Genomic DNA, 13,935 nt, shown 5'->3' on the forward strand with positions numbered 1-13,935 from the left:
TGTTTTTTATTCACTGCAGGCAGATTTACAGAGGTAATGCTCTGATGAGGTGGCATGAGGACATTTTTAGTTTAATTAGCACTGTGGTTGGGCTTTGTACCGACCAGATGTCAGAAATATCGTCAGCCAGCAAAGCTCTGAAACATCTGAAACTACAGCAACACTGCAGCCAGGTTTATGTCTCTGTGTCAGATCTATGTCGTAGCCTGGCCTCTCCAGAAATGTACCAACACACAACAACTGTGACTGGTCTGAAAAACATGTCTTTGTCCTCATCTCTCAAAGACCAGACAAGTCTCAGAAAATGTTCTGCCTCCTTCACACCATCTATTCAGATGTCTTCTCTCTTTTCTGTGTTGCTGTGATTTCATGAGCTGCTCACTTAGAAGAAACACAACACAGCTGATGAGCCACTATCCAGAGCTGATATTCCAGGCCTATAGGTGGCGCTGTTTCAGTTTCAGAAATTCACCAAAAACGGAGAGGAAGAGGCGGAGCATGCGCATAAAGCTCGAGCGCTGTTTACAAATCGGCATTAGAAGAAACCAAACTCAAGGAGAAGAAGACGACGACGATGGCGGCTGTTGCAAAGAAAGCAGAGTCTTTTGTGTGGACCGACAGCAGGAACACGAGCATGTAGTCCGCCATTGTTGTAGATGTTGTTATGAGACGTCTCGCGGGATATAAGAGGTGGAAGGCTAAGCTCGAGGGGTGTGGCGATGACATCGTTGAAACGCAAGTATGCGTCTTCGCCATCCAAACGAACACTCAAGGGCTGCGTTTGCGAATTTTTCCACACTGGGACCAGGTTTCAGGAAAGTCCGTTTTAAGGCTATGCGTTTACAGGATTCGTTTGGACGATCGGCCAAAACGATGCAAAACATCCGCGTTTAAACCAAAAAGCGTCTCCGTGTGGACGGCCTCTGAGATCAGATCCCAAGTGCTGACTGGGGACACATGTGGAGACAGACCAGGTGTTCCTCCACAGCCAATGACTGTCAATCAGGAGCTGATTCCTAGCATACTGAGCTTGTCTTGTTTCTGAAAACTCTGATAAGTCCACCAGTTAAAGGCCTCCTAGACCAACCAGTTACTACTGTGTTATCTTCCACGAGCAGCTCGGCTAAACAGTATTAAAAAGGTTAAACATGCTGTTGATGCTGATGCTGTTCAGAATCATCGGGCCACAGTGACTGACCGTCCATAATAACAACTAATCAACTATCTCTGTGCTTTGAATCCACCATTTCTTTGTCTGCAGAATAAAGCTGCTTTGCTTTTCTTTCACATTTTTTTTGGTAACACATCTTAACGTGTGGAGGACGTATCCCCGTAGACAAACAGTAGGATTATATTCGGTGTCAGATGCTAACAGAAGAAGTTAGAGGTCAAATCGGTTTCTTTTCACCCCTGAAAACTGCAGAGAGGATTGTTTTAAATGTGTCCTTTCTTTTGCATCTTATCTGTCTCCAGGCAGCTATCAGTGTCTCTCATTGTGACTCGAGGAGCCCGGCGATCCAGCAATATCGCGTAACTTCTACTTTTCAACAAAACAAATATACTAAAAATACCTGCAGCCCTTTCCAGACTCTAATCCTGCAGATTAGCCAGCTTCCATCAACCTGCCCTTCTCTCTTTTCACCTCTCTGTCCTTTCTAGCATTTCTCTCACATTCTTTCACTTGCATTCCTCCCTACTCCCTCTTTCAATCCTTTTGTTGCAATCTCGCCGCCTTCTCTTTGCTTTCCTTCCTTCCTCCAGTCACTACTTTCTACCACCTGAAGGCAGAACCGCCTCCTGTACTTGATGAAACAAAGGTTTGTGGTCAGTGTCTGTCTGCTGCAGAAATTAAATCCATGACTTTCTTACAAAACCTCAAAGGGTCTTTGAAAGTTAACTTTACAAACAGAGACAGTCTCCTCAAGGAGCTCTTCAGGTGTTTTTTTCCAGAGACAGAACTTTGATGAAAGTTAACTGCAAGTTTTTACACAAAACATTATTTGTTTAACCATCTAAGACTGACCAGGATCAGACCCAGAGATCATCTGGATGTGTCCAGTTTTAAGACCCTTTCATGAGCCTTTTTCGTGCGTGCACAGCAGCCACAAAACTTTATGAACATCAACCAGAGGAGGTTTTTGCCACAGCGCAAATGTTCAATTTTTTTTACAAGTTCTCTCTTTTACTTTGAGCCTGTTCAGACCTAAATAAATGTGTTTCACACTACCAAAGGAAGGAGGTCACATGTGTCCCAGACCACCTCCACATGTGCACTGACACCAGATCAGTGTTCACACCTGGACCTGTTTAACCTGGACACTAGAGACCAGATCAGTGTTCAAACCTGGACCTGTTTAACCTGGACTCTAGAGACCCTGTCCCTGTGTCTTTCTGTGAGTTTTCCCTCCTCTGTGATTGTTTGATTCACCCTTTCACCAGAGTCTCCTTTCCCAATTAGTTCTCTAGTTCTGTTTCTCTCTTCTTTCTTTCTCAGTTCATATATTTTATTTCTGGATGTTTTGCTTGTTTTTTTCTGTCCTGATTCCTAGTTCTCCGTGAACTTCATTATTTAATCTGTCGCATTTCCTGCTCAAACGTTACACCAGTTCCTGACTCACATGGAGGCTGCTGCGCACTTTTGTTGTTTTGCTCATGTTACCTTCTTCGCTTTCTCATCCTCTCGCACCAAAACTAAATCACTAACTCAGTTTTTCATAAACAGTACATGCACAAACACTATCTGACCAATCAACTAAAAGTTTCTGAACCTTGAGAAAGAACCATCCTTCAAAGTAAAGTTCCTGATATGGTTTCTACTCTGTGATTGCTGTCTTTGATGATGATGGACGTCTTTTCACAGATGTCTGTCCTCCAAGGACTGGAAAGAATTTCAGCTCTCTGACTCCAACGTTTCAACACATGAAACATTGTCCTGTCTGATCTCAGCATGAAAGAAACTTCTTCTACAATCCCATCACATATGGTGGCTGTTTCAATATATATTTTGTTTGGATATGCTCCTGAACACAACAATACCTTTATAAGGAAATAGAAAAGAACTCCAGCAAACGCCAGCATTGGTTTATGGTCTAATATCATCTTTGAGTCTTTCATCGACACCAGAAGTTCTTAATAAGAGCCCCGACCTCAACCCAGCACCTGGCTTCAAACTAAGATGCACCTGAACACAACACTGTGCTGCTGAAATTAGCGCAGATGAGCTCAGTAATTACAGGTTCAAAGAGGAGAACTGAGATCGGTCCAGGTGAACGCTGACTCACTCTCCCAGGTGTTTCTGCTCCACCCTCTCCTCCTCTTGTCTTTCAATAGGAGATAATTGAGAGTGGCATCCGAGGGGGACGGGGCAGGCAGAGTTGACCGCAGAGGTGAGGAGGCAGCAGTGAGGAGAGAAAGCACCGTCTTGTTTGTGCTTGGTGCAGCATTTAAAGCTCAGCGCTGCCAAACGTGACCTCATCCTCCAACTTCTGGAAGTCTGAGTTGACTACAACAAGATTTAACTGAAAACCTCTGCAGACAACGTTCCAGTTTAAAGAAAGTCACGGTATTGTGATAATTATCCCACCTCTAACCTCTACATTAACAAAACCATTAGAGATAAAACGATTAAAAGTTGAAACAGGCATCGGTTATGTTCAAATGTTTTGCATAAAAAAAAAAAAAGACATTAACGAGGACCAGAAGAGTCCTGACAATTACTTTTCTACATAATTCTGAACAAAGCATCATTGTTTAAGATGTTTTACATGGAATTCAACTAAAACTAATGTGGAATAAATGTAGTTGAGTAGAAGTCGGTGAGTAAATGCCAAAAACAGGGAGAAAGAAAACAGCAGTGAGAAAAAGTGATCGCCCCTAGAACCAGCACACGCCCACGTCATGAAATGAAATATGTACAACCTCCCCCCTTTCTCCCCCCTCTCTCTCTTTCTCTCTATGTCTCTCACTTCATCTCTCAGGAGGAATGACTGAATGGGGGGGGGGTTTGGGGGCTTCACTTTAATTTAAACGACACTTCATCAAGAAAATGCGACGTGATTTCAGTCATTAGCTGTTGACAACACAACAGTTCTCTAAATCAACTCAAACAACAAATTCTTCTTTTAATTAAAACTTTTAATTTAAAATCCACATATTGCAAAGTGTCGACGCCTGCCGTGATTTCTCATAATCTACACAAGATAGATTGTAATTTATAAAGTATAATTCAAATTAATTAAGATCATCATTTGTGAATTACAGCTCCTGATAATCGTTAGTGGTTTAAACCCAGAAGGTTCATTCTGTTGGGGTGGAAATGATTTTGAAACACTGGAATGACTGAAGGACAAACAAACAGTCTGCAAGTTTCTGTGAAAATGAGTCAAAAGATCACAAAGTCATTTACAAGACGCACAGATGTACTGTAAAAGAAAAAAGTAAAAAAAGACGACTTCTGGACAAAGTGAACGTGACGACCTGCTGCTTCGGTCTGATTTATGAAAATCATTACATTTGAGATCTGTCTTTCAGAACTGCAGCTCTCTCTGTTCATCTGATGACAGTTTTATTGGTTGGTTTAATGTCAGAACAAGCTCAGTTGTCTCTGAGAGTCATGACACATCTACACACATAGTGTTTTCACACGTACTTTGCCCAACTACAGCCAAGGAAGAGAAAGTTTGTCTGGAACTGAAATATCACTGAAGACGTTCAGTGAAGGTTCTCAGTCATCACGGTGGTGGGACTTTTAAAACGAAGCTTAAAAAAACGGCAACTGAGTTTTTTTTTTTAAGATTCTTCACCTCACGTCCAAATGTTTCAATTCACCCCTCACTAAACAATAAGAGCAGTTCAAACAGCCATCCTGGGACATTCAAACCCAAGTGTAGAGCACTTAATGTCCAGGTGTGAACACACCCAGGTCAGATTTAATTGATCTGGTGTCAGTCCACATGTGGAGGTGGTCTGGGACACATGTGACCTCCTTCCTTTGGTAGTGTGAACACACAGTGAGTCCTGGGTCACATTAAAGACCACCTACTCAACAGGGCTGATCTGTGGAAGAGGAGTTTAACTCATTCATTCAGAAAACAAACAACAGCTCTGAGGATGGAAGAAGCTTCCAGGGTTCAGTTCTAATCTGAGTCTTTGTCTCCAAAATAAATCAGATCTTAACATGTGAGAGTCTTTCCATCTTGTTCCAAAATCTGGATCATGTCTCCAAGTCAAAAACCCGCTGTTGATGGTTCTGATCTTCTCTTATCAGGAAGATACCACCAGAGTAATCTGAACCAACCTGAACAGTTTCCTCCAGTTCCAGGTGATGGTATCTGATCATTACCAGACCCTTGTCACGTCCTGTCCTCAATCCCTCAATCCCTCAACAGTCTTTTAGAACTGAAGACTTGATTAAAACACCTTCAAGAAACCCAACAGTCTCCACAGATGGACTAACTGCCTTACGCCTGAAAAGGTCCAGACTCTGTTGTAGTTATAAATTCATCCAGCTCACTGCACTCACCAGGTGCAGCTTCCTACGTTTGTTTCATAGAGTTTAATAAGGTTACAACAATATGAAACACCAGCACAGCAGCACGTCACTTTACAGCTCCATGAAGCAGCAACATCACATGTTCCACCTCCAAACATGCTGAGATGATTTAAAAACAAAAAAAAAACAAATGTCAGACAACAACAACAGGAGCCACAATTATTATTTTGAACCGACTCTAGCACATTTTGCACATTTAAATGTACTTGTAGAAAACCTCAACTCATGGAGATGGTGTCCATGGGTCTCATGCACTTCCACTGCTGATCAGTTAGTCTTTGACCACGAGTCTCCAACATGGACTGAGGTGAACTGTTCATCTACTGGTCTGTGCCACGGTCCCATTTTAAGACTTTACTTTATTCCTCAGTAACGCTCTGTTCCCGTTCAGTCTTGAATATCTGCCATGTTTGATATTTCAGACATGACGTGAACGTTTTGAAGTCTGACTCTACATCTATCTATCTATCTATCTATCTATCTATCTATCTATTACAGTTCCCTGGTGTTGAACAGTTTCAGTTTATCTTCAGATGCTGATATTCCTCTCTGTGTGTGTGCTGTGGTTTAGTTCTGCTGGGAACTTTACGAGTGTGTGTGAACGGCTTGGTTTGGCTTGAGGCTGGTGTAGGGTATGGAAAATACATTAAACTCTCTCTCCCTGTCTCTCCCTCTCTCTCTCTCTCTCTCAGCCTCACATCTCTCCCCTCTCTTTCTCTCCCTCAAGTTTTTTTAAACTATATTTAATGATCGCTATTGGCAGAAATGTGGAAACTCAGAGCAGCCAAGTTTTCTTTCTCCATCTCTTCTCATAGCACCGATATATAAAGACAAAACATGATATGTAACGCCTTCCAAAAGTATGTGGACACTTTTTATTGGGTCTCTATAAGGTTGGTGTCAGAATGTTTGTCCTCATACTTTAGTGAAGACCCAGCGACGGAGACAGTTGGCTCCAGTCGAGCCTTGAAAATAAAACTTTAATGAAACACTAAATGTTAAATTGCTGTCTTTGTGCGTGACGGAGTGTGTGTGGTCACACTGGATTCGCTGCGTTTTCAGTTGAGCAGGCTCAAACCTAAATGTTATGAATCTAAATGAGGCTTTCAGGTCTTTTAGGAAACTTCTTTTAAGTTTCCATGGAGACGCAGAGACGGCCGGCTGCTTCGAGTTTGGCCGGCGTGAAATAAACTCACTCATGAAGTAAATGTTATTTAGCACTTATAAAAAAATGCAAATAGCTTTTTATTGACTGAGTTTTCATGAGTTCACCAGGTGAGTTTATACTTGACACATCATCGACATAGACACACAGAGGAAACATGAACAAGTTAATAAATAACTAATATCAGTAAATCAATGAACAGTTTATCTAATAAACCAAAAAAAACGATCCGGATTAAAAGATCAAATCGATGGTTTGACCAAAATAAAATAACTCTCTAGTGAATGAATATTAGGTCAATCACACCAACAAATGAGCGATCGAAGTCCAGGCAACAAATGAGCAACTGATCTAATGATCAACATCAACTCGTCATAAATCGTACCTCTTTATTTTTGAGGTCAACAAAATCCAACACACCCCTCTGTGAGGACAGAAACATGAGTGGAAGTGAAGGTCTGGACACGGTATCATTTAAATATAAGAGGACAATAGATCAAAATATTTAATCACAATCAAACGATTCATCGTCAGTTAATCGTACTTCTGATGGCTTCACGTGGTCCAAAAAGAGACATTTTCAAGGTTAAGAAAATCCAACGCAGCCATCTGATTGGACAGAAACACGAGTGGAAGTAAAAGTAAACTGCAGGTCTGCCGGCTGTATCATTCAAACATATCAGGGTAATAGATTCAAATATTTAGTTCCAATTAATCGCACGATTTTCATGTTTAACATTTAAAAAAAAATAAAAAATGTGCTTTAAAAATAAAAAATGTTAAAAATGTTTCTTTATCCATTAGTGCTCATTTGTTTCCTCATCTGCTTGCTATTAGGGTTTTTGTCAATTTAGCTGCTACAGTTCATATTACTTTCCTCTACAGGGTAACGTTATTTACACTTCACATTCTGCTTGCTTTCCACTGCGTTACGGCTGCACCAAGCACTTCCTGATTTCCCAAACTACGGGACAGACTGAAGTCATAATAACAGAACAAGTCAGCATTAGTAACAAGTTAAATTACGACATTTAGAGGAATTAGCATTATCACATTTTAATTACATTTATTTTTTAATTTTAATGTATCCTCCACTGAGTGAAGGAAAGACTAAAGTCTTAAAGTGTGCAAAAAAAAAAAAATGATGGTCCAAAAATGTTTCAGCTTTAAATCTAAATGTCCTCATTACTTTCTAGATAAATCATCAGTGAATACAAAAGAGTGACTGGTGGATCAAACACTGACTTGGTTTGGTTCATGATTGTCTGTCATGATAGAACTAATGAACTGTATTTACATGTACCGAGTAAAACTAAGTGAAACTTTGACTTTCCTGACGGCTCAGACAGTCTGCTGCCACGCAAATGTGAAATAAACGCTGAGCTCAACCCACAAAATGTAAAACACCTGCTGTAAAACCTTTAGAATCAGATCAATTACAGATCGTAGCCAAATCTGCTGCGTGAGAATATGAAATGATGAATTACTGTTGGGAATGAATGAATCAAAGCGTGATTCCTGTGATGAGCTGCACATGTTCCAATGCTAAAATCAAAGCTCCAGCGATTTAAAGCATAAACCAAATGGAAAAGATCTCTGACTGCATGAAGAAATCTGTAACGAGCGGTTTTGTTAATGGATGCATGCTCGAGCACAGGGATGGAAAATATGAGGAAACAACAAAGCGGGATGAAGCGGAGAGGAAACGAGTGAATGGGCGATGGAAACGTGGGAGGAAGAAAAAGACACAAATGAAGGATGTAAATCATAGAAATGGCTGCTGTGGGATGAAAACGCTGCATCTCTGAGTTTCTCTGTTTATTTTCATGTCCAGGAATGTGTTCGTGTTTCCAAATTATTTTCCATTAGGGAAACTGCAGTTCATTTGGTGAAGAATACAACGTTTTCCTCCAACAGCGAGAAAACAATTCAAACATTTGAGCTGAGTTCTTTGTATCTGACGTTAAATCCAACGAACAGAAAGAGATCCAAATCAGACTGTGGACTGCTTGACGACGGTTATTGTGAGTTTTAATCAGTGCAGATAATAAGACTGAGGTGAATAATTATGAATTCTCTGTCTCTCGTCGCCCGAGTGAAGGCTGCCGATAATTTTATTATTTCATTAAGTTGTTTTCTCGTTGTTGCCGAGTTGCTCTCACAGCAGTTTACTTTCTACATCCTCTGGGTCTGATCGGGGCTGTTGTTGTGTCCTTTGCAGATTTGTCGGCTTGCATAACTGTAATTAATGCTGTGTGTGTGTGTGTGTGTACAACACAATAAACCACTCAACTTACAAATACATGCTTGTACACTATACTTGTGAGGACCTCAAACACTCCTTAACATCTCAGTGTCATGTCGAACCAAACACATAAAGTCTCTCTGAGGTTCTCCTTGTTGGTCTGTGGCATTTGAGGCTTGTTCCCTGAGATACGCGGTTAAAGATCACAGCTCTTGCCGTTACGAGGTCTGTGCCGTGGTTAGTGCTTCCATATTTTAAAGCTGCAAACTGTGACTTAGTTGGAGATCACATCTGGGTGGCTGGTTATGTACCACAGGACATCGTCTCTGCTGTGTCTCCAAGCAAATGGCTGACTAAGAAAACACTGAAGTTCGCTCAGTTTGCAGCCACATCATCCACAGACAGTCCAAGGAATCAGTGCTGGTGTTTCCAAAAAAGCTGAAACGAGGGCGACTGGACGTGTAGATGTTTGATTCGAGAGGCTTCTTCAGTTCTAAAAGACCAAAAATAGAAATACCTGTGGGTGTTAAGGAAATGGTATGACTAGTGTCTGTTAATGAACAAATACTGACCTGGAGTCAGAGGAAACAGTTTGATCGTCTTGTTTGAAATGAAGAGGCTACTTAAATAAAGAAACTCTATGAGTCCAGTTGACCTTGTTTCAGCTTTTTTTTTTTGGATATACTGGACGACAGAGAACCTTCACAGACATAGCCCTGATTTCCTCTCCACATCCTTCATAACCTCAGTGTTTGGGTGGTTCTGTCATGGGACCACTGACAAGGGATTTTGGTGTCAATCAAAAGACTGTTATTTCATTTCATTGCCTTACTATCTGGCTCATCTTGACTCGGACCTCCCAATATTCATCATGGAAGCCTCCAGCGGCTGGTTGCAGCAGCTGGATGTAAAAACAGCCTGCTGTAAACCCACCATCAGGGTGAGCTGCTTCCAACCCTAACCCTGGCTGTAAATATTTATCCCAGTTGCACCGTGTAAGGAGGCTTTCTCACGGAGGTGGTTGTTCCCGAACTGGGAGCGTTTCCCCCTCAGGTGGAATTGTTTGTTGTGGTGTGAACACATCAATCGGGTGGTCCCAGCCCCGACGCAAATGTTCCCCTGAGCCGTGAACACACGTTAATCACGGTCTGATATGACGACCTTATAACGATATCACCAAGTAGTTTACCAGATGAGTCTCTGGGAGACTGGAAGAAGTGTTCGATTTAAAATAAGCGTGAAACACCAGCAACATGACCTTAAATTCAAGGAATGTCTGTCTCTGTACTGTCTCTCATAATGTTCTCTACACTAACCCCTTAAGATGTGTGTCCTTCAGCTTTGAAACTCTCACTGGTCCTCACAAAGATAGAAGTACAAAAGCATGTGAAGTTATCTGCACACACACACACAGAGATTATAGAAAAGTCTGATTTAAAGTTTCTTTCCAGCTTTTGGAGGAAGTCGTCTCAGCTCCGTCTGGAATATCGACTCCTCGTCAGTTTGACGTCTGTGAGAGCAACACGGTTTTCAACGTCTCCTGTCAGATCAGCTGGATAAATGGAGGCAGAGGTCGGGATCCTACCGTGTCTGTGTAGGCTCATCCACAGCAGGACGACTGGGACGATCTGACGGAGCCTCCACCTTCCTCCTCCTCCTCCTCCTCCTCCTGTACAGGACTCCCTGAAAGAAGGAAATTAGTTTGTAAAACACAGAACAACATGAACTCCTGATTCACGAGGTCTCTGGTTCCTGCATCAGCAGCATCTATTAGCTTCCACTGATCAATACAAGTTCATCCATATGTTTATTTTGACAACCATGATCCATTTTATGGAATTACAGTGATAATTAGAAGTATTTGCACCTTTGAGAATATTCTACATTTGTGCAAAACATCAGCTAAATTTCACATTTTTCTTTCGCGTTTATTTATTCAGAAAAAAAAAAAAGAATCATGTGTTCATATCATGTCCTCCTTGTTTCCAGTATCTGCTGTGACCTCCTTGTCACTAAATGTTTCTGGTAACAGCTGATCAGTGGTCTACAGCAGCTTGGAGGAATTTTAGCCCATTCCTCAGAACAGAACCACTTCAGTTCTGAGATGTTGGTGGGTTTCCTCACATCAACTGCTTGCTTCAGGTCCTTCCACAACATTTCTATTGGATTAAGGTCAGGACTTTGACTTGGCCGTTCCTAAACATTCATCTTGTTCTTCTTTAACCGTTCTTTTGTAGAACCACTTGTGTTCTTGGTTCTCGTTGTCTTGCTGCATGACCCAGTTTCTCTTCACATTCAGCTCATGGACAGATGTCCTGACATTTTCTTTTAGAGTTCACTGGTAGAATTCAGAATTCATTGGTCCATCAATGATGACAGGACGTCCTGGTCCAGATGCAGCAGAACAGGCCCAAACCAGGACATTAGCACCCCCCATGTTTTCTTATGAAGGAATGTAGAACATTTTGAGGGAAGCACATATTTTTTAGGAGGACTGTATTTGTTACTGTTTTCTAATATAATTAATTTAAAATCGTAGGACCAAACATCTAGTTGCACAGTTGCACCAAGTGAAGTTTTACTGGTCCTGAGTAACTTAGACATTTATGACATTCATGTCAATAAATTCCTCCCGTTTGTTACAGCTTCAACATCTAAGTTTGGTATCTAATAAAATAGTTTTAAAGGAGATAGCGTCATGTTTATAATGTCAAGAGTCAGAGTTTGGGAAACACACAAAACTCCCTGAGTTTTGTAATGAAAGTAAAAAGCATGAGTGCAATGACGAGAGCGGCTGTTTGCTGCTCTCTTCTAAAGCCGAGAGCAGCTGGAGTCACTATGAAAAAGGAGATAATCTTCAGCAGAATCTGTAGATCAAACCTGTCAGCATCTGTAAGCAGCAGCGTGATTCATCAACCAAACCGCCAGAGAAAATAATCAAACCGAAGTTGTAAAACTCGACTTCAGGATCTCAAGCATCTTCCTGACAGCTGCAGGAGTTTTCTGAACAACAGATACTCAACCTGAGCTGAGCAGAGGAACAGCGAGCTGAGGAGAGCAGATACGAGCTGAGATGTTACAGAGCGCATCACGTCAGGTTGAAAGATTCGTTTCATTGTCATCTCACCTAAAATAAAACCTCAACAAAGACGAAGACAATCGTGTGTTTTGTCGCAGATAACGTTTGTGTTTGTGTGACAGATTAAATGAACGCAGAGATCACAGTGGGAACCACCTACGCCTTCATTTCATGTTTGTGTTTGTGGAGAGTCAGAGCTCCAGGGAGCCAATCAGATCGCTCCCTCGGGGGATAATAACACTGTCACGAGCTAACAGACAATGTTAATGAGACGAGCTGTGGACAGTGGAAGGTTGTCAGGCATAAATACAACAAAACTAGTTCACGTCTTATGTCAGTGCATAGAAATTCATGTTAGCATTAGCATGTTTAGGGTTAGCAGAGGTAACACTAACTAGCCTGATGTAGCTGGACTGAGCTCTTATCACAATCAGAGTCTGGTAATTCTGCATCAGGATATTATTATGTGTCTTTCAGTCGATACAACAACAAAAAAACCTCTAACCTAACTCAGATTAGCTTAAAGACTGGGAGCACAGGGAAACTAGACAGAATCAATTCTTATCAGAGTCTGGTAACATCTGGATTTCATTATGGAGCATGTTTCAACCAATACAAAGGAAAAAATAACTTCATCATCAGAGCACCACCATATAAGACCATATAATCAATATATGAACTTCAGACTTGGTAGTTTGGACTTGATAAATTTAATTCTGAAGGACAAACTCTGGAGGACGCAGGCTAGTCGTTCTGAATTTGGAGAAGCTCTCCACCCAAAGATCTCCAGACAGTTCAGCTTCCTTCCTGCCTTCCACAACCAACCAGCTACTCATTATCTTCACCTGCCAAGACCGAAATTAAGACTTTTCACCACTTAACCTTTGAGTCCATGTTCAGCTTTTGAGTTTGTTTTGTTGGACATGTCATAAACTATTAACTCTGCATCTGAATGGCTGATGAAGACGACTGAGAAACAAGCTGAAGCTCAAGAGTCTGAGCAGACAGATGAGGTCAGAGGTCAGCAGGCTGCTTCATGTTTTATTCACACATCAGCTCTCTTTGGATCCCATCCATCCTTTACGACACACTCGCCATCTCTTATTTTCCTGACGGAGCTGAGGTCAGGACGCTTTTCTCTGCCCACCGGAGGTTAAAGAGAAGGTGGAGGAGGCCTGTCATCTGTAGTTCATCAGGGCTAACCACACGGCGATCTGAAAATCAAAACCCTATGGAGGACGCGCTGACGTGGAATCACACAGGGATGTGTTTGAGTTAAAGTGAAGCAAGTCTGAGTTACTTTCCTGTGTGTCCTGTGTCCAGGTGAGGACTTCTGAACAAATCAGGTGTTTGAGTTTCAGGCCACATCAGTGCAGGGGTCTGGGTTTTTATTGATCTTTATCCTTCTAACTTCAGAAGAAGAGAATCAAGAGCTAGTTTTAAAGTCTCACCTCTAAACGAGTGGTTTCCTCTGAGCTTATCGGCCTTTTAGTGATGACGCCGTGTTTGCAGAGAGGAGACAGCGGAAAGTTTGGCTTGATTTCACCAGTGAAGATAAAACAGGGGTTGATTATCATTTCGAAATAAGGGTGGAAACACCAGCAACATGACCTTAAATTCCAGGAATGTCTGTATCTGAAACTCGACACTGATTCCTGACCGAGCAGAACAAACAGCATATCATCATTGTTCCCAAACTGTTTATCCCTCTGGTCAGTTCGGTTGTTCTGGTGTGAACGCAGCAGTCACCCTTTCAGTGGCATGTTCCTAAAAACCTCCTGAAACTCTCTGGGACTCCTAGTGGTCAGTTTCCAGGGGCCGGGTGTAGCCACGTCAAACCCTAACCCTAACCCTAACCCTTGGGATAAATATTTATCCCGGTTTGTTCTTTTAAT

General features: G+C 41.7%; 1 protein-coding gene across 1 annotated transcript in view; it reads right to left on the minus strand.

Annotated features, from left to right (window-relative positions):
* The window catches only part of LOC311499635 (adhesion G-protein coupled receptor G6-like), a 51,538-nt gene that overhangs the window by 30,582 nt on the left and 7,021 nt on the right, over positions 1-13,935 (minus strand). The window contains exon 2 of the mRNA XM_084560705.1: positions 10,547-10,644. Within this exon, the coding sequence (XP_084416831.1) occupies positions 10,547-10,644 (98 nt within the window). The remainder of the gene's footprint in view (positions 1-10,546; positions 10,645-13,935) is intronic.

Source organism: Chelon labrosus (genome assembly GCF_963514085.1).
Source record: "Chelon labrosus genome assembly, chromosome: 14".
In the NCBI taxonomy this organism is placed as follows: Eukaryota; Metazoa; Chordata; class Actinopteri; order Mugiliformes; family Mugilidae; genus Chelon; species Chelon labrosus.